The sequence below is a fragment of the Oryzias latipes genome, chromosome 10, assembly GCF_002234675.1.
Source record: "Oryzias latipes chromosome 10, ASM223467v1".
In the NCBI taxonomy this organism is placed as follows: domain Eukaryota; kingdom Metazoa; phylum Chordata; class Actinopteri; order Beloniformes; family Adrianichthyidae; genus Oryzias; species Oryzias latipes.
This window is the reverse complement of record NC_019868.2, coordinates 12346294-12368092: the sequence shown is the minus strand read 5'-3', so window position 1 is coordinate 12368092 and position 21799 is coordinate 12346294. Positions and strand designations below refer to the sequence as shown.

General features: G+C 41.9%; 2 protein-coding genes across 4 annotated transcripts; both read right to left on the bottom strand.

The window, feature by feature from the left end:
* Positions 1–1132: 1132 nt before the first annotated feature.
* ganab (glucosidase II alpha subunit) lies at positions 1133–15710 on the bottom strand. 3 transcript variants are annotated; one of them, XM_011480033.3, is made up of 25 exons: positions 15627–15710; positions 14780–14881; positions 14577–14685; positions 12378–12505; positions 12067–12246; positions 11833–11898; positions 9913–9970; positions 9749–9830; positions 9371–9467; positions 9112–9292; positions 8830–8983; positions 8014–8249; positions 7805–7931; positions 6966–7045; positions 6639–6779; positions 6041–6137; positions 5758–5859; positions 5060–5303; positions 4675–4739; positions 3435–3511; positions 3267–3341; positions 3077–3190; positions 2884–2993; positions 2648–2748; positions 1133–2479 (listed from the first exon to the last, which is right to left on the bottom strand). In XM_011480033.3, exons 1-25 carry the CDS (start codon positions 15644–15646, stop codon positions 2370–2372), a joined length of 2856 nt encoding a protein of 951 aa, XP_011478335.1. In that variant the 5' UTR covers positions 15647–15710; the 3' UTR covers positions 1133–2369. The 3 variants fall into 3 exon arrangements, with proteins under 3 accessions (XP_011478335.1, XP_020562162.1, XP_011478336.1); XM_020706503.2 differs by lacking the exon at positions 15627–15710 and adding an exon at positions 15576–15594; XM_011480034.3 differs by lacking the exon at positions 11833–11898 and having other exon boundaries at positions 15627–15708.
* Positions 15711–16024: 314 nt separating this feature from the next.
* ints5 (integrator complex subunit 5) lies at positions 16025–21091 on the bottom strand. The gene is made up of 4 exons (XM_023959083.1): positions 20825–21091; positions 19746–19998; positions 17689–19662; positions 16025–17527 (listed from the first exon to the last, which is right to left on the bottom strand). Exons 1-4 carry the CDS (start codon positions 20917–20919, stop codon positions 16820–16822), a joined length of 3030 nt encoding a protein of 1009 aa, XP_023814851.1. The 5' UTR covers positions 20920–21091; the 3' UTR covers positions 16025–16819.
* Positions 21092–21799: the final 708 nt, after the last annotated feature.

Genomic DNA, 21799 nt, shown 5'->3' with positions numbered 1-21799 from the left:
TCAATTTTCATTTTTACCCATTTTCGTCTTCAAGAATGAAATCAGAAACTTATAATTGGCGGCGTTGCTTAAAATATCTTAAAACTTCCCAGTGTATTCCTTTCCTTTCTATGGATGTTCCATTAACAACTGTTTCTGAACAGAGAAAATCTTACATTTCATCAATGCTCTACAGTTTCATCCTCATTACAAAACAGATGTTTCTATCAAGACTTTGCAGTGAACCTCAAGGCAAAAAAAGGCTCACAGAAAATTCTGATCATTGTCTAATTCCATTAGTTATTAAATTAATAAATTGACCGTGTGAGCAGGATTATTTAAACTCATTTATCCAACAACAGCAGTAATCTGAATTTGAGGAATAAGATTTTTTCTCAATCTGATTTCATTCCACATCTATACCAGACATATGTTAACCCAGATTAAAGAATAGTAACATGAAATAAAACCGTTTTTTACATGCACTCCAAGAAGTCTTATACTGAAATGTGTTTGAGGGTTTTTACATCATCCTTTTAAGTGTCCCTCAAAGCTTTATATCAGATTATTCTAGTTAGCAGATTATGAGTAGTTAGATATTTGTCATCAGGTAAAGGAGGAAAGTACAGAAATAAAAACATCTTTCTGCTCTTTAGTAGAGCTCCACCATCCTATAACCCTTGTGCTATCCTAGGCACTTTAACATTGGGAGTTGGGTCATCTAGACCCACTGAACAGTGCGCTGAACCTTTTTCTACAATGATTTGTGATCTTCACTGGTGTCCATGGATGACATGAAATCTTTCCACCTTTATCCACCTTTGTCATGGTAGGGAGAACACATCAAAGTAAGGGTGGGGTCATCTAAGATAGCACAAGGGTTAAAAGAGCATCAAATCATGGTAAGCTTGTTGAAAGTGTTAAAAATTATTGCACACATTTGAGAGTAAATGCAGTAAAAGGTTAAGTAATTTGGGATTATCTAATCTAAAGCAGCATTTTCTTTTCTAAAACATTCTTTTCTATTTTGGGAATTAGGATTTTTGTTGTTGAAAGTGCTGCATTAACTTGATTAAACACATGCCAGCTAATGCGATAGTTAAAAAACAAAACAAAATCACATGTAGAAAAATCATAATGAAAGCCAAACAACTATATTGGTCAGCTTTATTTCCACTTGGTCTCATCTGTTAAGAGTACATTGTTCAATTGCGACAGCCAAAGTAGAAATTTTCACTTCCATTTGATTGAGCTACAAAAAAAAAAGAAAAAACGCATCAGTTTTCACATTTATCCTCATAAAAATCATCTTTTCCAAGGACCCCTCAAGAATTCTGATTCTTTCAACACCACATAGATTAGTCTCCAGAAAGTAACTTGCCTCTTTAGAAGTGCTTCATGTTTACATTTGGACAGGTTATTTTGGAAGCTGAAAGCTTTTTTTAATCGTTTTAAAATGAGGATTAACTGTGATTTGGGATGGAAAAGTAGGTGGACGGTAGGGACTGTCCTAATTTTTGCCTAAATCTAAACAACTTTTCTTTTTGTTAAGTGCATTTAAAAACAGCCAAGACTAGTATCTAAACATTTAAAGAACGATCCTCACTGAGTGGTACAGACCTTGAATGCATTTCAAACACTAGATTTTTAAGCATTTAAAATTCCAATTTCTGGTCAGGAGCTAAGAAACCTCATGTCCAAAGTCAATGACCAATCGTTTTTATTCTGCAGAAGTCACCACTGAACAATGTAGAGATGAACTCTGCAAACGTGACAACCAAGACACAAAAACCAATGAGGCCCGCCCACACCGTCACACGGGAAACATGAGGGAATGCTGGAAAAACAAGAAGATCAAAGACTGTGGACAAGCCTTTTCTAATGGGAAGTGCACAATTAGAAAAAAACAAACAAAAACAAAAAGGAATATCCACATGGATTTATGGGCGTGGCCAAATAAAGGAATGACTTATTTTTGAATCAAAAAGGGCCAGCAAAGGGTGGAGTGTGTGCAGTTTGAAAAAGGTAGCCTTCATCTTTAATCCCCGATATCCATAATTTAATCTGGCTAAATACCCAGAGAGCAAAGCTAGAAAAAAATAATCAAATTTTTGCAATTCCAATTTTAAAAAAAACAAAACAAAACTATAACCCCTCAATTATTAACTATTAAAAAAGACAAACACAATGGTCTAGTAGTAACTTTTAACCTCTATTTGTCCGGTTTTACAGTGAAACTGCACAAACAGGGAAAAATAGAAATGACTGCTTGGCTAACTAATCTACATGAAAGTGAGGGTATAATGTCCGCATTCTGGCTATTCTTTTCTTTTTAGTTAGTTTGAATGTGTTTTCTCCGTCATTGCTCTCATGCTCCTCCGTTTCCATGGTTACTCCAGCGTCACAGTCCAGTCTGCTCCTGCGTTCATTCCGGGCTTACGGACCGTCACAACCGACATGGAAGCATCAAAGTCAAATTCCAGCTGACTTTCAATACCGTCTGGGAAGAAAAAAACAACATAACTCAAAACTCAGAGCATTCACGCTGGCTGGACTTGTTCCAACAATTGCTTTTCAAATCCTCTTTTGATGTTTTTCTTTTTATATCAACTCTTAAATGCTGCAAAAGTGTAAAAGCGGTTCTCTTAAAACAGCTAAAATCACTCACCAGCAGTCTTGAGGGTGACCTTGGCGGGTTTGCTGGATCCTATCAGGACGATCCGTTCGATCCATGAGTTAGTCGTGAAGTGGGAATCAGGAACCAGGTTGCTGTGCAGGAAAAATGCAAACATTCTGAGGTCATTCCTGAAACTCTGCCGTAAACGGCTGTTTTACCGTCTGAACTTTGATTTTTTCATGGAGGTGGATTTGTGTTTTAAACAGAAGCTGCTTCGTTGCACGTACACAGAAGAGAGGACGTTGTTGGAAAAGGACAGCCTTCTGTGGATGAATTCCTTCTTTTCATAGTTAAACGTGTGGCCATCATCCATGTAAAGCTCACCCTCTGCAACCCCCTGTCAGAAGAAAAAAAAAAAGAAGAGATTTTAAGACACCATGAATGCCTTTTGTGTCATGCAGTGTCCATTATTTTGGTTACCCGAGCGTTCAGAGCCGCATAAAGAGTGTAAGGATCGTGTTCCATGCAGGAGGAGGACCGACGAACTCGCATTTTCCGAGGAATGATGGAACCGCCGCGCTGGAACACGGGGATCTAAAAACAGAACATACTCAATCAGAAAAAAGGAAGGTGACCAAAGGATCAGGAAATGAAACAGTGAGCGTCTTACAGAGCTCATGGTGACAGGAATGTAAAGGTTCTGAGCGCCGTTGTGCTTCTGGAAGGTGTGGATGTCAAACCAGACCTAAAACCAAAGACATGCACAAAATTGTTTTTGTTTTCTTGCTTACAGATAAAAGAAACATTTGAAAAGTTATTTTCGGGTAGACAAAAGCACCTCTTCTTTTCCAGGCAGGTAAGCAGTTACTCCTCTAGCTCCCTCTTCAGTGACGGGATGCACCAGTAAGTTCTGGCCTAGAGGAGGAGAAAAAAGAAGGCAAAACAAGACGAGTGAATCCAAAATCTAAGGAGACTGAAACCGTTTTAAATCACTTCTTTAAAGCTTCTCAAATGCAATTCATTTCAACATAAAGTCTTGGTTTTGGCCACAGACACAAGGTACCACATTTACTTCATTTCACAGCTAGAACTGTGACGTGTGGGATTTTTGATGAGGTCATCACCGCGGTGATGGGGTTATCGTCACACCCCTATTCACAGCTATTACTTAGAGGCACAGGCTAAAACAGCAGTGATGTGTTTGAAGCCATCTTGAACTACTTCTTATTTTAGTTATTAGTCTATAGTTATTTAATATCGCTATACATGTTGACCAAAGTATTTTTTTCCAGTAACAAAATAATAAGTTACTATAAAATAACACTAAGAAATTGGACAAGAACTAAGCCTGCACAATATACCGCAAATATATCGTTATCGCAACATCAAGCTGTGCAATATGCATACCGCAAAAGACGGCGAAAATCGCAATAAATGGTTACCTTGACCCTTGTGCTATCCTAGGCACTTTAACATTGGGACTTGGGTCATCTAGACCCACTAGACAGTGCTCTGAACCTTTTTTCTTCAATGATTTGTGATCTTCACTGGTGTCCATGGATTACATGAAATCTTTCCACCTTTATCCACCTTTGTCATGGTAGGGAGAACATGTCAAAGTAAGGGGGGGGGTCATCTAAGATAGCACAAGGGTTAAATGTGCTAAAACAAACTCATGGCAGCTTGAAATATTGAATAAATGAAATAAATCCCTTTATGCATTTAACCAATCAGAAGGACCCGTTTACGTTGTTGATCAATCAGATGAGCCCTTTTATGTTTGATTTTTGCCTCCTACGTTCACAAGGGTCATTTGGAGTATAATTTTTATACTGTTGCATTGAAATGGAAATGATGTTTTTGGTTGGTTTGATATTTGTTTATATACCGCAAATTATATCGTTATCGCAATATTAATCACCAATATCGCATATCGCGAGTTTTCCTCATATCGTGCAGCCCTAACAAGAACCATACAAAAAAGGAAAAGAAAAAAAAAAAAACTACAACAGTTTCAACCAATATCCTATTTATAGAGTGACACGTTCACATGTCAGAGCAAAACAGATGTGTCTCACCAATCAAGAACTCATCATCCACAGCAAACGTAGCCGGATCCTGAGTATACTCCACCCACAGGGGTCTGTAACACACATGCACCTATAACTATACTGTCTCCATCAGGTTTAAAATACAGACCAACAGAGCTGCACATCTGGACAACGTTCTTATCTTATGGGTTTAACTGTGCTGTTGGATGCTTAGTTGTTTGAATTTCTGGTATATAAAAGAGAATTTTAGTCCATATCCATCAGGTTTTAATAAATTCCCAAATGATCACATTAAGAAAAACAGAAACAAGTTTATAAGCAGATCAACAGTTTCCTCTTTAAGTAATAATAATGTTGCATAAGGTTAAACTCCTTCCATGTTCTATATGTTTCGTCTTCCACTGATCCTCACCTCATGACCGGCTCTCCGGTGCGGTACGCGTGGTAGAACTGCTGGTACCAGTAGGGTAAGAAGGTGTAGCGTTGGCGGATAGCCTCCCGGATCAGAGCGGTGTTCTCTGGACCAAAGAGCCAGGGTTCACGGCGGGGCGTGTCCAGGTGAGCGTGAGCCCTGAAGAACGGCTGGTAAGCCCCCGTCTGGTACCAGCGCACAAGCAACTCTGGAGTCGGCGACTTGAAGAACCCGCCAACGTCAGCTATGTGAGAGGGGGGGGGCTATTAGTCAAATCTGAAGTTCAGAGTGCAGACAACAAACCTCTGCAGCCCTTTTGTCCTTTTATTAACATATTTCTACTCATGAATAAACTGTTTTATCATATAATAAAAAGATCAGTAAAAACAAAAATGCAAAACTTTACCTAGAAAGTACGTTCTTCCCTCATTTGCATGTTTTTGTTTTCTAAATGACATTTGCACACGGTCCAAACATGAGGACTACTGACACTTCAGCCCATGTAAATGTCAGAATTCTTCTTAAATAAGTTCACACTCATTAAACACCACCTTTCCAACTGTGCTTTGATGTAGTTTTTGGCGACATTAGTCAAATTATATTTCTACAGTGGATAACATTAAGAACAAAACTCTACTTAAAGTAACTTCTCCTAATATAAATACTTTTGCTCAGCTTAGGAGGGGGTTAGTACTCACCACCACAGAAAGAAATTCCAACTAGACCCAGACTCAAACACATGGGGATGGATATTTTCAGGTGGTCCCATTCAGCTGCATTATCTCCAGTCCACACAGCACCTGAACAAACAATAAAGCAATGGAGCTTCAGAAGAATCCACCCAAATGCCTTTAAAACGCAGATTAGAATAAGACACTGCCCGGTTTTGGGACACAAAACGGTTATAGCCTGAAGAGAAACTTTAATCAAAAGGTATTTTGGGTTAGACCCCAACTCTGACTAAGCAGAAAGGCTGGTTACCGTAGCGCTGGGACCCAGCGAAGAAAGCTCTGGTCAAGACAAAAGGTCGTTCAACTCCTCCCGACCTCTGGACCAAACCCTCTGCTGTGGCCATTTGCTGGAGATGGAGGGAGTGATGGAGTGAGAAACAAAAAGCCCCACAAACGTCTGGATGCAATAGTATTTATATCGAACCAAGAGCCACTTAAGACCAGCGTTTTTGGAAGCTTAATTATAGGTCATCGATCAGATATACGTCAACATCTCCCATGATTTATTAGAATATTGTGACAAACATAAAGATCAAACAGTCATCAGTTTTAACAGTATGTAAATAACAGTTTAGTTCTCCTTCTGGGTTTGTGCTGAAGCACAAAGGAATTACTAACAGCCAGAGATTGCTGGGTTTGGTCCAAGTCATCTCTCTAACTCAAACAGATGGTTTCTAATAATGTCTGGCCTGAAGGACAAATTCTATTTCAGACTTCAAGCACTTCTGAAAAAAACAAAAACAAGAATCTGACTTTACAGTCAATGACTAAAGAAAAGAAGAGGAGTTCAGGTTAAGTGGCCAGCAGATACATTTGACTAAAGCTAAGTTAACTGGGCTCACACTCACCACATATAATCCATAAATATTGTGTACGTCCCGGTTTTCCCAGTCTCCGTGTACTGCGTCCTTGTGCATGGTGACCTCAGGCCCATTGAACACTGAGGGCTCGTTCATGTCATTCCACGTGTACAAGTTCTCCATGGAGCCCTGCAGAAACATTGGAAGCAACATTCAAAACCAGATATTTGAACAAGTAAACTCAAAACTATAAATATGTTTTCAAATCGACTATCCTAATAAGTTAAAAAGAAGAAATATGCCACGGCTTGGGAACTGAGTTTTCTTATCCTTTACAAGCCAACTGTTCTATGATATTATGACTTATGAACTCACCTCGTACTGATCGTAGGCAAACATGCTGGCCCACCAGGCCCTCATGTCGGCACGAGTGAAGTCTGGATAACCAGCATTACCTGGAAATCATCACCAAAGATCATCAAGACGGATGAAAAATAGAACAACATTGAAGAGAAATAACATTTTGTCTAAATATTGTGACACACTGAAACATGGTCTCATCATTAGGACTTTAGAAAAAGCTGAATGGAATCTCCAAGAGCAAGAAAACTTTTTTCTTTCACTATGAGTGAGAAGTTTGAGTGACTTCCCCTCTTAACCTCAAAAAGAGGTTTTACCTTTAAGTGTTATACAAGATCACCGGGAACCAAACTTGTTGGGCTCACTTTCAGTAAACTGCTTTTCCATCATTCATCACGTTTGTGACAGAATTCTTCAAACAAGAATGTATTAAATTAGCTTTTGGCTTATTATTTTTTTTTTTTAATAAAAGTTTCCCCCACAAAACCTGTTAAAGGAAATTGTGGCGCAAAATGTCAACATTAATGCTTCATAAAGATGGAAACTGATTTTTATACATTGATTCTAATATTCACCTTTTATTGTAAGATTTTAATTTAATTTATGCTTGCGTCACATGTTTATACAAATGGCAAAGACAGTAGAAAAACAGGAAGAGAAACTGACAAAGATTGACAGAAACAGATTTACTTCCTTCTCTTTTTACCAACATAATTTTCATATCTGTGATTCATATTTGATACTTCTGTTGCGGTCATAACTGGATTGATTTTTCGATATGCATCTGTATCATCTTCATTCCTACAAGCAGGTCATACATTTTATAACAATCATCAAACAGAAGAGTTTCTTACCGGGCCAACACCAGCCCTCATAATCCCCACCGTCCTTGTTCTTGACATAAAACCCTCGAGAGCGAATCTCATTGTGAATCTTGTAGTTGCTGTCTATTTTGATGTGGGGGTCAACAATGGCAACCATCTAAAAATATAACCAAATTGTAAAAGATGAGAGCAGTATCTTATAATGGTATATATCAAAGCAGGATGGATGCTGTTGGTACCTTTCTCTTTTTGTCCAGAAGGCCTTGCAGCATTTCCTTTGGCGTTGCAAACTTGTGCGGATCCCAGGTGAAGTAGCGTTTCCCATCCGTGTGCTCGATATCCAGCCAGATGAAGTCGTAAGGAATGTCATACTCGTCAAAGCCTGCGTCCACAGAGCGCACGTCTTCCTGGTCATTGTAGTTCCAGCGGCACTGGTGGTAACCCAGGGACGCCAGAGGAGGAAAGGACTGAGTGCCTGTAGAAAAAAAGAAAAACAAAATATTTCATTGAAAAAGAGAAGCAGAGAATTCAGGAATGTCGTTTCAGACAAAGAAAGTCAGATTTCAGTTATTTAACCTTTTAAGAAAAAATGTACCTAATATTTTGGTTCTTTTATGTTGCTTTTCAAACATAAACTTACCTCAGACACATTAATACATGAATAAATGTCCAAGGAATGTAACTTAAGACTTTAGCTGTTAAATAATTCTGATAATTTTGCTTATGTTTTATTTGATCTAAAAAAAAGGGAAAGTGTGTTTTTTGTCACTGGGTTTTATGCTACAAGTTTGGTTAAAGAATTTATGGCATTAAAATTAAATGTCAAATGATTTTCTGAAAGCAAAAAAAAAAAAAAAAACAGCCAACAGTTTTACAAAGGCTTAACGTTCTCCTGAAGGGCTGATATGATGCAAACCTACCCAACCTAAAGATGTTAACATTTTTGGAGATGCTAAAAGGTGACAAACGCCAAATGCATCAACTCAAAGCCAATGCCAAGTCAAGTGTCTTGGAGACTTTAGGACATAAACATCACTGTGGCATGAAATGCCTACCTGTTAGAGAGGCATACTGGGAGAAGACATGTTTGGGTGTTGGTCCCAGCATAATGAAGACATCTATGATGCCACTTTCAGATATCCAGCGGACATCAGTTTGTGGTATCTCACTCGATCCCTGAACATAATCCAGCATTTTCCCAAACACAGTCTGAAAAGACAAAAATAGTGGCACTTTCAGGCGAGTTTTACATTCCATTTAAAGACAAACTAGAAAGTTTCTTATCGGTTAGCAAGAATCAGTCTAACATGTCAGAGAAGAGGAAACATTCAATGTACCTTTCCAGCTGTGTTGGAGCTTATATCCACCCACGTTTCTGCAGCGTTGAGCCAGAAGATCCCGGTAGTCCGCTGGGCATTGTGTGCCAGCATAACTGGGACAGCCCCATATAAGGCCATAGGGTTATACAATTCATACTGAAAGACGTCCAGGTTGAAGAGACGATACGGATCTCCGTTACTGGAAGGAAGAAAACAACCCCCATAAAATCCAACTATATGAGACCCAGCAATTCAAACTGTTTAATGTGACACCCACTCTGTTGTTTTGAGTTTCAGGTCATCTGCATGTTCAGGGATCCCGTAGACGTGCTCCACCCCCGGGAATGAGAAGTCTAAACTAATAGAGGACGGACCTGGGGGGGGGGAGATGGGAGACAACAACCAAACATCAGTTTTATCAGCAACTGACCTTGCAGCACTAATACCACAAGTACACTAGCTCAGTGTTCCCCAACCCCATCAGGCCACAGACCGGTTTAATGTCAGACTATTTTTTCACGGGTCGGCTTGTACAAGGCTGAAGTGGGAATCTGATTTCTCTTTAGCCTCTAGTTTCCTTTGACTTTTGAGGGTGACGTTTATCTTCGTTCACACACACATTGGGAGTTGGGGAGCAATACACTAAATGACTCACCGTTAGGTTTACTGTCTGAGTGGGACTTGAATGTTTCCTCCCACATCCCCTCTTCCGCTTTCTCTTCCTCTTCCTTGGTTGCCTGGAAGTCAAACACAACTAGTGTGTATTGTGCACCCCTCAGTTATCTGAAGTGGGGCAACAGAAAAGACATCTTGAAGTACCTCCGCCTGGTCTGCAGAATCGGCCTCCTCTTTCTTCTCAGCCTCGGGGTCTGCCCGACTGCTCAGAGAAAAAGGAGCGTGGAAGAGATGCAGGAAAACAACAGTCAAAGATACGTCACTTCAGGAAAGTCACGTGACGAATGATCATATGTGGAGAAAATTAGGCTAGGATTAAAGAAAAGAGGTCATCTAACAGTGGTGTGGAGATGATCTCCTTACCCCACACTGGAAAGCTAGGCACAGCTCTACAGGGTGTAATTGACTACGGTTTACTGATAAAGTGAGCTAAGCAACTCCCTGTCTTGTGGCTACTTCAAGCTCAGCCAAAAGGGACAGAGCTCCAAAGTATCCTGCATGCAACAAATGCAATGGTCTCTAAGGAACCTAAAGATCGAAGGAATCCCAGAGGACTCAACATACGTAAATCCATAGAATGGCACCGCCAAAAAATGTTTTAAAAAGGGGGGAATACTTCACAAAAAGCCTCAAATTCTGATGAAAATGTCAATACTGGCAGCCGCAGAAGTGCATGATCTGCATCGCTAAACATGCAGAGGAAAACTCAATGTGCTCTAGAGTGAAAACTAACCAACATCAAGTGAAAGGAGCAGCTCAACTGCAAACATAAAAGACCACAAAGAGAGGTGTTGCTTATGGGTTTGAGAGGGCAGTAAAACCTAACGTACAAGGGAGCACTATTGTGTGTGTACAGTGATCCCTTGCTATATCACGGTTTTCTTTTCACGGTTTCGCTACTTCACGGATTTGGATTGTGCATTGTGTTCTGCATTCTGATTGGCTAAAAAGTCACTCAGCGAGTAGCTCAAGAATGGGACCCTTTGATGAGCCGTTCATTACAGTTCTCCAACATAATCGATGGTGGCATGTCGGTGTATAAGGATCTTTAGCAAAGAAGAAAAAAGAGCGACAACAACTGCCTATCACTATGTTCCTCTCCCGAACAAACACACCTGCAGCTGCACCGCGGGCTTCAGAAGGAAAAAACGCTGCAGAGGATGCAGCGGCTCAGTATGAAGAGCAGTGAAAAAGTAGACCGGAGTCACTATCTGTCCCACTGTACTTTTTTATTTTTTTCATAATCATTTTAAATTTTCCTCCGGTTAATCCACTCGGGTCGCGGTGGGCGGGGCTAATCTCCGCAATTTAAAGCCTTCTGTTCTTATCGATGATTGAAATTATTATTTGACAGCACACTACAGAAGTTATTTGTTGAAAAAACGTTTCTAAAGTACTTTTATTTGTTAGAAAAACAATTGATTTAGCCTGTTAAATGGTTTGTTCTTTCTTTTCAATGTATAATAGTGAATTTCATTGTATAATAATTGTAAAAAAATAAAGGTTTCTACTTCACGGGTTTTGCTTATCACGGGTTCTATTTGGAACGTAACCCCCGCGATAATCAAGGGATCACTGTATACAGATGCACGCCCTTCAGACCTGCACACTAAACCAATTCAAGATCTTACATGGCATAATGTAGCCATTTGTCCATTAGCCTCCACCAAATATGAAGCATTTATTACACAGAGCTAGTTGAGAAACCCATTCAGTCATGCAATTGAAGAGTTAGATGAAATCAGACAAGCTGCTGCAGTGATACAGAAGCTGCATGATGTCATTGATCTGTGCTGAGACGGTGTCTGCAGGCGCTGACGCATCATTTCTCCTTGTTTAATAATTAGGGTGATCTTTTACAGGTTCATTGAAAATGTTCTGGAACAGTTAAAATCTCACCTATAGTGCTACTTTGAATCAAAGACGTCCATGCACACACTCACGCAGTCACATTTATTTACAGGGTAAGTACAGAGCTTGGGAGTGATAGAAACCCCGTATTGAATGGCACTATAGGCAGCATTAGCACAAGGAACAGAAGGCACAAATCTGAAGGGTGTTTACCTAGAGAATACCCTCTTGATATTATCCCACACGCTAGCCACTGTGCTAGTTACTTTATAGGAGAAACTAGGATGATGGGGAGAAGAGGACAGAACGAGTCAGAGAATACCTTTAAAAGTAAATCATATCATGGGAACAAAACACAGAAATCATCTACTGAGTGACAACTTGGGCCACAGCAACAAAAGGCAGTTATTTGTAAATGTGCGTGAGCGTGTACGAGTAGATTCTCACGTGTCCTTGCGCATCCTCAGGTGCTCGAAGGCGAGCAGGCCGCGGGAATTCAGTGACATCAGGACATCGTGTCCCTCCATTATGTCCAGGCGGAAGGGCCGGACGCTAACGATGACCCTTTGAGACTCCGCCCCCAAGGACAGAACAACTCCGCTCTCATCCTGAGACAGAACTGACAGGCTGTGGCGGAGAGAGAACAGAAGGAACGATACAGATATTAGGGATGAGCAATAATACTAAAGGATGATACTTTTTGTTTCAAGTTTCATCATGTAGCTGTGTGCGTGCAGGAAGTCTCATGAGACACTCACGGCTCTGTAGGGGGGTCCCTGATGAGCACGTCTGGGACCTCGTAGCGAGGCTTCAGCGGCTTAAGCTCGTTTATCTTCACCCTCGTTATGTTTCCCTGGAGACGGTAAAGCTCCAGCAGCAGACGCACCTATGGGGCAAACAAAACGGGCCTAGAATCTTTAGAGTTTGACTTGTTTTGTCGGTTTAGGCATTCTGACTCGACACCAAGAACAGCAGAGAACAAGTTCTTGAATGGCAGCATGTGAACAAAAAGACCCTCAGATATAGCTGATGTGCCACCAAAGTGTTAAATCACATCAGTAAATTGGCTTTATTCTTGGATGTTTGTAGGAAGATTAATCTGGGCCACATTCACAAACACATGATTTAAATCAAACTATTTGGAGATTTCCAACCCCTACTTCAACAAAAAAGGCCTCCTGAACATGGTAAATACCAGAGAAAGAAAATGTTTGAATGAAAATGAAATGAAAAGGACATTTAATCCCATTTTGAGTATGCGGTTTTTAGCCAAAAATAAAAAGTTTTGTTTTCTAGGACATAGTTTCTCCAGAGCGACAGGAGTTCATCAGAAATTCACCTCCGAGTTGTGGGGTGGGACCATTGGCATGAAGTAAGCCTGGGGGGTATTCCAGAAAGCACATTAAAACTACCCTGACTTTAAGCCTGAACTCTGGCTGAAGCCGCCTGAACTTACTTACTCTGGGTATGTCGGTTCCAAAAGACCGGATATGAGTTAGCGCAATTACGCTCGATTTGGTAACCCTGGATTTATGCGCGTGCACGGCAAGTACATAAAGACATTCTCAATGGATCGCCGATTTCAGGAGTCACCATGGAAACATTTATTGTACTTCTTGAACTCTCACATGTATAATTTTGAGCCTGCAGATATTCATGTTTAAAACAATAAAATGTATTAAAAAAAATGGATTTGCAATATGATACATAATGTCTAACAGTTTCTCTGACTTTGACATTTCACCACTAGACAGTAGGGATGCTAAATAAACTCATCCTCTCCCTCCCTCTCCCTCATGGTACAGAAAGAATTAAACATAGTGGGACAAAGTAACTCAGCAGAACACAGTAAAACAGCTAAACAACTAAATATATTTGGTCAAAAACCCACACTAAAACCCAAATCCGTCCAGACAGGCAAAGGGAATGGTTTCCCACAATTCCTTGCGGTGCCGATCTAACAGCAGCACCAAAGTTACACCAAATTAATTGAATTGATTTGAATGAAAGTAACATAAATGTCTGATAACTACCTGTTATTTTTAAGCTGACTTAACAAAAAAAAATGATTTATCTTAACTGAAGCAAATAATTAAGTTAGATCTAAGTAAAAAAGTTTATTTTTCCAACATCCATATGTGGTCTTATCACCCTCTCATGGTGGAAAAAGTATCATCTAAATCATCTTCAAATGGATATGACATGCTGCTTCACCTCTCTGAAAACAAACTAACCTTCAACTAAACCTGCTCCAGACCAGGTTATGTTCAGAGCATGAGTTGCTATGGCAACTTGACATACCCTGAAAGCTCAGGTTATCCGCTTCCTTAGCCTCAAACTTACCGTGGTAACTAGCATAACATGCTTTCTGGAATACCCCCCTGGTCTCATTTCCTATCATCCCTTTGTTCACACCCTCACTTGCTAGCTTACAGCTCCTCACAACCCCAACCTAACATTATCAGTACGAACAAAAATGGCAAGGAATATTGGATTTACCCCGCTTTTAAAGTCATCTACAAATGGGTGCATCAGAACGGAACAGTGGAACAACAATTGTAGCTTCTATGTCACAACTACAAGTTTATCAAATTGCATTTTCTCATCTGCTCCCAATTCTCAACGATTTGGAAAAAGAAATACTCAGAAATGCAATTTTAAGCTTAATTTTCTTTATAGGTGTCCTTCTTTATAAAGAGAAAATGCCACAAGAACGAGTGAGTCTATAGAGACATAGGGACTCTAAAGCACTGTGGTGTTGTCCTTTGCTTTAACATTGTATGAAACTCAAAGTTCAGCTTTGCCCCCATAGAACCCCACAGACCAGTGAGTGTAAACAGTCAGGGATAGGTTCATTCAAGGATGAATTTTGGAAAATCTAACACTGATGTGGCCCAACTTCTCTTTTACACTGCTGTAAAATGAGCTGAAAGTCACAGATTTAGAAGTAAACCTGCCTTGTTGTTGTCGTTGATGAGCTGCAGGGTGAGTCTGGTGTTTGTCAGCTCCATGGTCTCCAGCAGGGCTCGATAAGGGGAGTCGCCGGGTTTGAGGGCCCGCTGACGCCTGGTGGAGTTAGGATACACCAGATCAGAAATGACGCGCTTCTCCTTGGAAAACAAACAAAGCCTCATAGCTAAACTCTGTCTCTTGCACTTACTTGCAGAAAGCACTCTGGTCACAGGTCTTGAAGTTGCCCCTGTCCACGGCCCATGTTGCGCCCAGGCACATGGCCAGCCAGAGCACCAAGACAGGCGCCATCCTGGGAGAGAAAAACAGAGAGAAAAAAAAAAATCACATCTTGGTTGTTTGTGTCGGTTGTTTTCTCACACATAATTCCCCGATTAGGGCCAGGAACGTCGATTTAGCGATGTACAGGATCCAAATAACTTCAGATTGTTTGCAAACGTTGTTCATTTTTATCTAAGCATCGCACATCCGGACTTTGGTCTCTTATGGCGCTGAAACACGCGTTTTCCTATTTCTAACAACGCAAAATGAATATATTCCAAACAGTCATTTTACCCACCACTCCCGTTTTCTGTCGACTTTACTGTGAATACTAATTCCTGCGATTAGAATGAGTTTGGCCTGATACAACAAACACCATAACCTGTTAGCTAATGTTAGCTAACAAGTCCGCGTGAGAATTAGGTGAAAATATCTAAGGAAATAATAACCAAATATCAAATAAACAACAGCAACGCATTGCTTACAAATGAGGATTAAAATGCAGATGTAAACCTGCAATACGAGGGTTAACTGCTTAAATGAGCCATGCGACATAACCCTCGCTAACACTAGGAGCCGTTAATTCAATTCAATTGTAAAGGACCGCTCGACTTTTGCACACCGTCTCTTTTCCCTGAACGACAACGATATCTTTAAACAAAATTCCAATACTCCAACTATGTTAATGTAGTAATTAAATGTGCCCTCTCGACTACAATTCCTACCTTAAATCGCCGGTAATTCAGGGATATTAGATCAGAACTGCTTTGTCTTACCTTTCAGAGAAGGAGGCCATCTTGATTTTGCTCCGGTTTAACTCCGCCTATTTCACTCCGCAACAAAGATCGTTAAAAAGTAAGATTCCCAACTACTCGCGGAAAAACAAATAAAAAACTTTTTATTATCTTGGTATAAAATGTTCTTATGTGTGTCTTTGATTAAAAAATGAGCATTTCATAGTAAAATGTGATTGGCTACCCCAGGATTTAAGGGATAGTCATGTGAACTTCCCGATTATTGACCCTCTCAGGCACGGACACGTCATCGCTTTGCTCCAGTCAGTGAAGCGCACACATTGATCCCGGATTTGTCTCCCTGGATTCACTTCAGCCACTGAGGAGCATTAATGTAAAGAACAAAGGAATACTAAAAAATTAACATGAGACACATCTGTTAACACATATTTTACTTGCACTTTTACATTTTAAACCATAATTTAAGCATATAGTTTTGCAGATGCACCTGCTGTCATCAAGTTCTTTGGGAATATTTTGATTTACATCTGCAATTTCACACTCACAAATTCAGACTGTTGGGACAGTTTTACTGTAACCAGTAACATTGACTCATAAATAAACATGGAGTGAGTATGTTGGTAGAAAAACTGTCATGGGTAAAACTTTAGGTTGTTTTTTTCTTATTTCAAGTAATCCAAGGACCGGCCTGACAGTGAATTATAGATGTCCTGCTCTTTTATTTCCAGAATGTCCATGCAGGGTTAGATGGTGAGAAGGCTCATGTTCTTCCTCTTGACCTTAAGCAAAAATGTAACCAAGGTTGCAGGAGTATATTTTTTTAAGCAAACTTCATTTGTATCTGTCTAGTTGACAGCGGAAAACTTGACCCAATTATCTTTTTAGAAAGTTTTTAATGTTTATGTATAGGGGGAAAAAAGTTTTTTTCTCCTTAAAGGTGATGTGAAAGACTCTACTTTAGATGCAGTCTATGACCAACTTATAATCTGTTTTTAGAGTTGAGTTAAAGTTCAGTTTGACAATATTGTTCTATAAAAAAAAAAAAAACTGTACGATCCAGAAAAACAAACGTGAAACACATAAAGCTGTGCACAAAGGTCACTATTTATCAAGACAAAGGGTTTGCAGTACATCTTTGCAGTAAAATGTATTGTAACACATAAGGATCCCTCTCTTTAACAGTATTTCAGCTATCACCCGTTTCTCACATCTTCTCAAAGCTGGAATCTCCAGCACAGGTGCCCCAGTCTGTCAATGTTTTTATGCAGGACGCTGTGAATTGGGGCCACATATCTTGCCACATCCCCGTCCCTGGAGAAATCCCTGCAGAACATGCCCTTTTCCGAGCTGAAGACAAACTTTTGTGGAAGCGGCCCGTTTCCCCTCACATACTCCCACACAGCCAGGAGCAGCAGCCTCACCTCAAAGGGATTCAAATGGGGAAAAGCTTCGTGGACGTTGGCCAGGACCGGAGGCAGGAGTTGACCCTCTCCCATGCAAGACACCAGCAAGCAGGAGGCCTGCAGGTGCCATGGAGAGTCGGTGGATGACGCTTCGCGGAAGGCCTCCCAGTGGGCTAGCAGAGTGGCCATGAGGCCTCTGAGCACAGCCGAGCAGTAGCAGAGAGCAGGCCGTCCGGCCGCCACCACCTGAAGGAGAGGGAAGAGCACGGGGTGGGCCTCAAAGCAGCGTCGGATGTGGATGTCTCGCTCCACCGTGGTGCGAGCGTGCTCCTCGGGAGGCCACGATAACTCCCCGTTGGCCACATCTGGACAGACGCTTTCCACCAAAGTCACTGCTATAACCTTGGCTGCCTCTGCGTTGATGGGCAGGGGCTCGTCGGGGTCAGAGGGCGACGGTGTTCCATTAAGGCCAGAGGAAGTGCAGCACTGAACTATGACCTCCATAAGAGTCTGGATGTTCTGAAAAGATAAAACATACATTTAGTTTTATACCAAATTCCAACAAGTTTGGCTCGTTCTCAAAATAAATTTTGCTGATTGAACATTTAAAAGGAAAAGCCTACAAATAGATCTAACTCTTTACACTGTTATAATCATGACACTGAGACTCAACTACTCACCCAGATGACTCCTGCTGGGTCGGGGTGCTGTGAGGCAGTGCGATGCTTAAGCCCCTTTCCAATCACCCCTGCGTGAAAAACAGACCACACACTTCCGGAAAAGTTGACGCTTGTGCTAAAGCGGCAGTTTATGTCCAGTAAAGACGCTCCCAGATCGGAGGACAATGAGGGGTTTGTCACTGGGGCTCCTGACATGTCTGCGACCTGCCCTCCAAACAGGTCAGCATTGCCTTTATGCAGCGCTCCCTCAGCCAGCTGCTGAAGGATTGCCTTGAGAGTGAGAGGAGAGTATGCTGCAAACCGAGACAAAATCAAAACGGAACAGTTCACAGCTTCTCCTGCCTGGCCGCCATCTCTACCCACGTTCCCAGCTTCCACCCGCTTCCGCAGTGCCATAAAGAAATGAGTGACAGCTGCCCGGGAGAGCAGGAGGAGGTGTGCCGGGGAGGATGTGCGAGGGAGCGGGCTGCACGACAGTAGACGGGCTGTGGAGTGGGAAACGGCTGCATCGCTGTGCAGAAGGAGCGGGCAGAAATCATGAAGGTGTCCTGAGACGGCTGAGCCCACCTGGACAGCCATGGAAGACTGAGCTCCTCCTCCTTTTCTATCTTCATCCTGACTTTGGATGGCTATGGAAAGGTTGAGCAGTAACTGCTTAAGCTGTCGAGGCCCCAAGGTGTGAGTGTGTATCTGTGCCACAGAGTGAGCTACAGCCGCAGGAATGAGCCCGGCCATGCACGATGAGAGGTTGGTGTGCAGCTGCCAGGCAAGAGCCAACTCTTCTGGGTTGCGGGCTTGTGTAAGGAGCTGGCAGAGGGTCTCTGTGGCAACACTGGGACCCCCATAGACTGCCAGCAGACAGAGTAGCTGATGCAGCCACAGGTGACGCTTTCGCTCCAGACGCAGGGTTTCCGCACACAGCTGTGCTACATGAGAGCGCAGCTCCTCCAAGAAAGGGATCACCCTCTGAGGCTGCGAGGAGGCAGAAGTATGAGGGCTGACCTCAGCTCCATCAGAGCGATTGAAGACCAGCTTGTGGAGATGAAGGAGCAGCATCTGCAGAAGGCGGTCGCAGCCTTCTCTGACCCCTTCGTGAGGCGATGGGGTCGGCCCAGAGATAATCACAGAAGCTGGGGTGGCTGTGTCTGCAAGGAATTTGAGGACTCGAGCTCCTCCTGTTGGGCTCTGGCTGATCAGATGAACAGCGAGCCCCAGCATGTTTTCCAGTTCTTCTTTAGGGAGGCCCTGCAGCAGAGCCTGCAGCTGGAGCAGAATGGAGGGGCGTAGCTGCTCTACAAGCTCAGCAGAAACAGCACCGAAAAGGTTAGGGGACATGGCAGCGAGCTGCAGAAGAAATGGAACAGCCGAGCGTCGAAGTTGAGGGGAGCTTTCCCAAGAGGTTGACGAAGAAGTAGGAGAAAGCGGGCTTGAAGGACTCAGACTTTCCTGAAACATCCTGAGGAGCTCCTTCCGTATGCTTTCAGAGTGATGTGCTGCAAGGTGGCCAAGAATTCCCACCACCGAGCCAATCTTGGGAATTCTATTACCTTTATCCATTCCCATCATCAGTAACCCTTGATCCTTAGCACCATGGGAGCAGAAGTCTTTCAGCCCACAAGCCAACACCCTGCTGATGATGGTTCCGGGGAAAGCCGAGCCAATGTGAGCCACCACCCAGTCAAAATGTGGGGAGTGCTGTACTGAGGTGTCCAACAGCGCGTCCACACAGGCGTCAGGGCACCACGCCAGCATTGCAGCCAAACACTGCGAGTAGGCCTCCATGAGGGAGCGAGTGGCGGCACAAGACATCCAGAGCTGCAGCAGCTCGTTGAGGCTGGCAGAGTGGGGGGCAACCCGGCGGCCCGCATGCTTGCTGCTCAGCTGGCCGAGCAGGTCCACAGCCCAGGTAGACACCAAGGGCGCCCATGCCCTCGGATTGAGACGGATGAACTCTGACAGCACAACATGTACCTCCTACAGGCGGAAAAAAGAATTTAAACGGCTTCAGAAAATGATCTCCCCAAAAGACGGTAAAAAAGTATGGAATGAAATCCCACCTGTATAATGTCCTCAAGATTAGAGTTCCCTCCTGAGGTGGAACTACCCTCTGTCTCCAGATTTACCAAGAAAGCAGACACATGCTCATCATACACGCCCCTAAGATGCTCCAGCACTGCCTCTCGACAGGCGGGGACCGAGCGCAGCAGCCGCACGGCGCAGCGAGCGTGCTCCCTGACACTGAGCTTGCGACCATGAACTGCATCAACACCACTGATGAAGGACTTGATCTCCTGAGACAGCTCCTGGGCACTAAGGAAGAAGGAACGGGGAAAACAGAACACACACACAATTATCCATAAAGATCGTATCAATAAATGAACATTTATTTCAGCATAAAAATGTTTGCAAACAATTTACTCTGTACTCTTCAAGTTGTTAGATTTAAAAAGTAGCTTTTAGTGAGCCAAAATAACATCATTACCCTGACCAAAGTATTTTGCTATAATATAAACAAAATAGACTGCTGCCCCCGCGACCCGGCCCCGGATAAGCAGAGGAAAATGGATGGATGGATAAACAAAATAAGCTGTAAATAATCAAAGCAATTTAACAACAAATGAGGCCAAATCCAGGAAACGTGAAAATATTCTATACAGTGAAAGTTATCCAGTAAGATTTTTTAATCGGTTGATCCAGCTTTTGGTTATACAATCATTGAATCTAGTATATCTATCTGTATGATGATTTATTTAACCAACATAAGTTTTAAAATATCAACAAAAGTAATTCATTTAAAACTTTTATAGTTACAGAATATCATATATTATATTTTCAGAGTCGAAAATACCAGAATTGGTTCTAAAACGAAGTCATGACAATAATTTCTGGCATTGAACAATGAACAACAATTTGTAAATTGTTTACCTTTTCAATAAAGTTTTTCTTGGCTAACGGTTCTTTTGTTCTTATTGCCCTAAACAGCTCGAGTTGTGAAGGACTTGTAGCAAAAAACCGAGAAAAAAGAAGAACCCGTAAAATGTGTTCATCCTTATTCATTAATATATATGATAAAACTATCTATACAGCGATTCTGAGAATAGTAGCGGCTCTGTCGAACCCGCCACTTCCGACGTACCTCAGGGTTGTCTGGGCAGTGAGGCTGTGGGAACTCTGCATCGCTTTCAGCGGACCCCCATCACAAACCACGGACATCGCTGGGTCGCTTAACATTTAAACGTCACATAAAACTCCGCTCTGGTCCGGAACACTTGAACAAAGCTGATGGGAGTGGGGTCTTTCGTCTTTAGGCTGACAAAAATGAGGAGAAAACACAGCCAAAGGGAATTCTCAAAGCCGGAAGTTACGACTTCTTCTTGAAAAGACAAGACAAGCCCGCCACTGTTAGCTAGCGACACCTAGTGATTGTTGTTTTTGACGATTCAAATTCCATCAAAGTAAACTAAACATTTTTTCATAAAATGTGAGATTCAATAAAAAATAAATAAATAAAAACTATACATCTAAAAACAAAACAAAAAGTTATTCCCTTCAGAATAGGCTCCTACTCAAACCGATATGTTTTAGGATGTGAACATTTATTGTATACATTTTTAAAAACACCTCAAGTTAATAGTTTAAGGAAATAAATTTGTATTTTGTGTGCATAAATGAGCATTTTATGGCCACAAATTAGTACTTTGTGCGCTCAGATTAGCCAACTATTGTACACACAAAAGTAAAGTCACTTTTTTGCATTGCACAAGCTGCTAATTTTTGCGCGAACGTATTTTCTGGCCACAAAATGCTAATAATTTTCTAATTTGGGTGCATAAAAAAGTAAATTGTGACCACAAATTAATAATTTAATGGAACTATTTTTATGTAACATTTATCATTACCGGTTAGAGGACCGCGGTCAAGTGAGCCGACATCTGTGGAAGTGCGGTCACGCCAGCATGCGCGTTTACACCATAGTTTACGGTACACACGTCCAGCGAGCTGGAGAGACGGCATAAAGCGCTGATATCACCCATGTCACAGTAACCCATTATAGAAATGACGTACTGTACTCTGAAATAAATGAGAGTTATTGCATGCCCTGTATCGTTAT

What these genes read in the sequence shown, in the direction of transcription:
- ganab (XM_011480033.3), bottom strand. Translation starts at nt 15,646, where the DNA reads ATGGCCTCCTTCTCTGAAAG. An exon ending in TTGCCTACGATCAGTACGAG is followed by an intron (nt 6,780 to 6,965) that starts GTGAGTTCATAA and finishes ATGTTTCTGCAG; the next exon opens with GGCTCCATGGAGAACTTGTA. An exon ending in AACAACGTCCTCTCTTCTGT is followed by an intron (nt 2,749 to 2,883) that starts GTACGTGCAACG and finishes TTTCCTGCACAG; the next exon opens with CAACCTGGTTCCTGATTCCC.
- ints5 (XM_023959083.1), bottom strand. Translation starts at nt 20,919, where the DNA reads ATGTTAAGCGACCCAGCGATGTCCGTGGTTTGTGATGGGGGTCCGCTG. An exon ending in ACTGCCCAGACAACCCTGAG is followed by an intron (nt 19,999 to 20,824) that starts GTACGTCGGAAG and finishes CTTCTTCCTTAG; the next exon opens with TGCCCAGGAGCTGTCTCAGG. An exon ending in ACCCAGCAGGAGTCATCTGG is followed by an intron (nt 17,528 to 17,688) that starts GTGAGTAGTTGA and finishes TTATCTTTTCAG; the next exon opens with AACATCCAGACTCTTATGGA.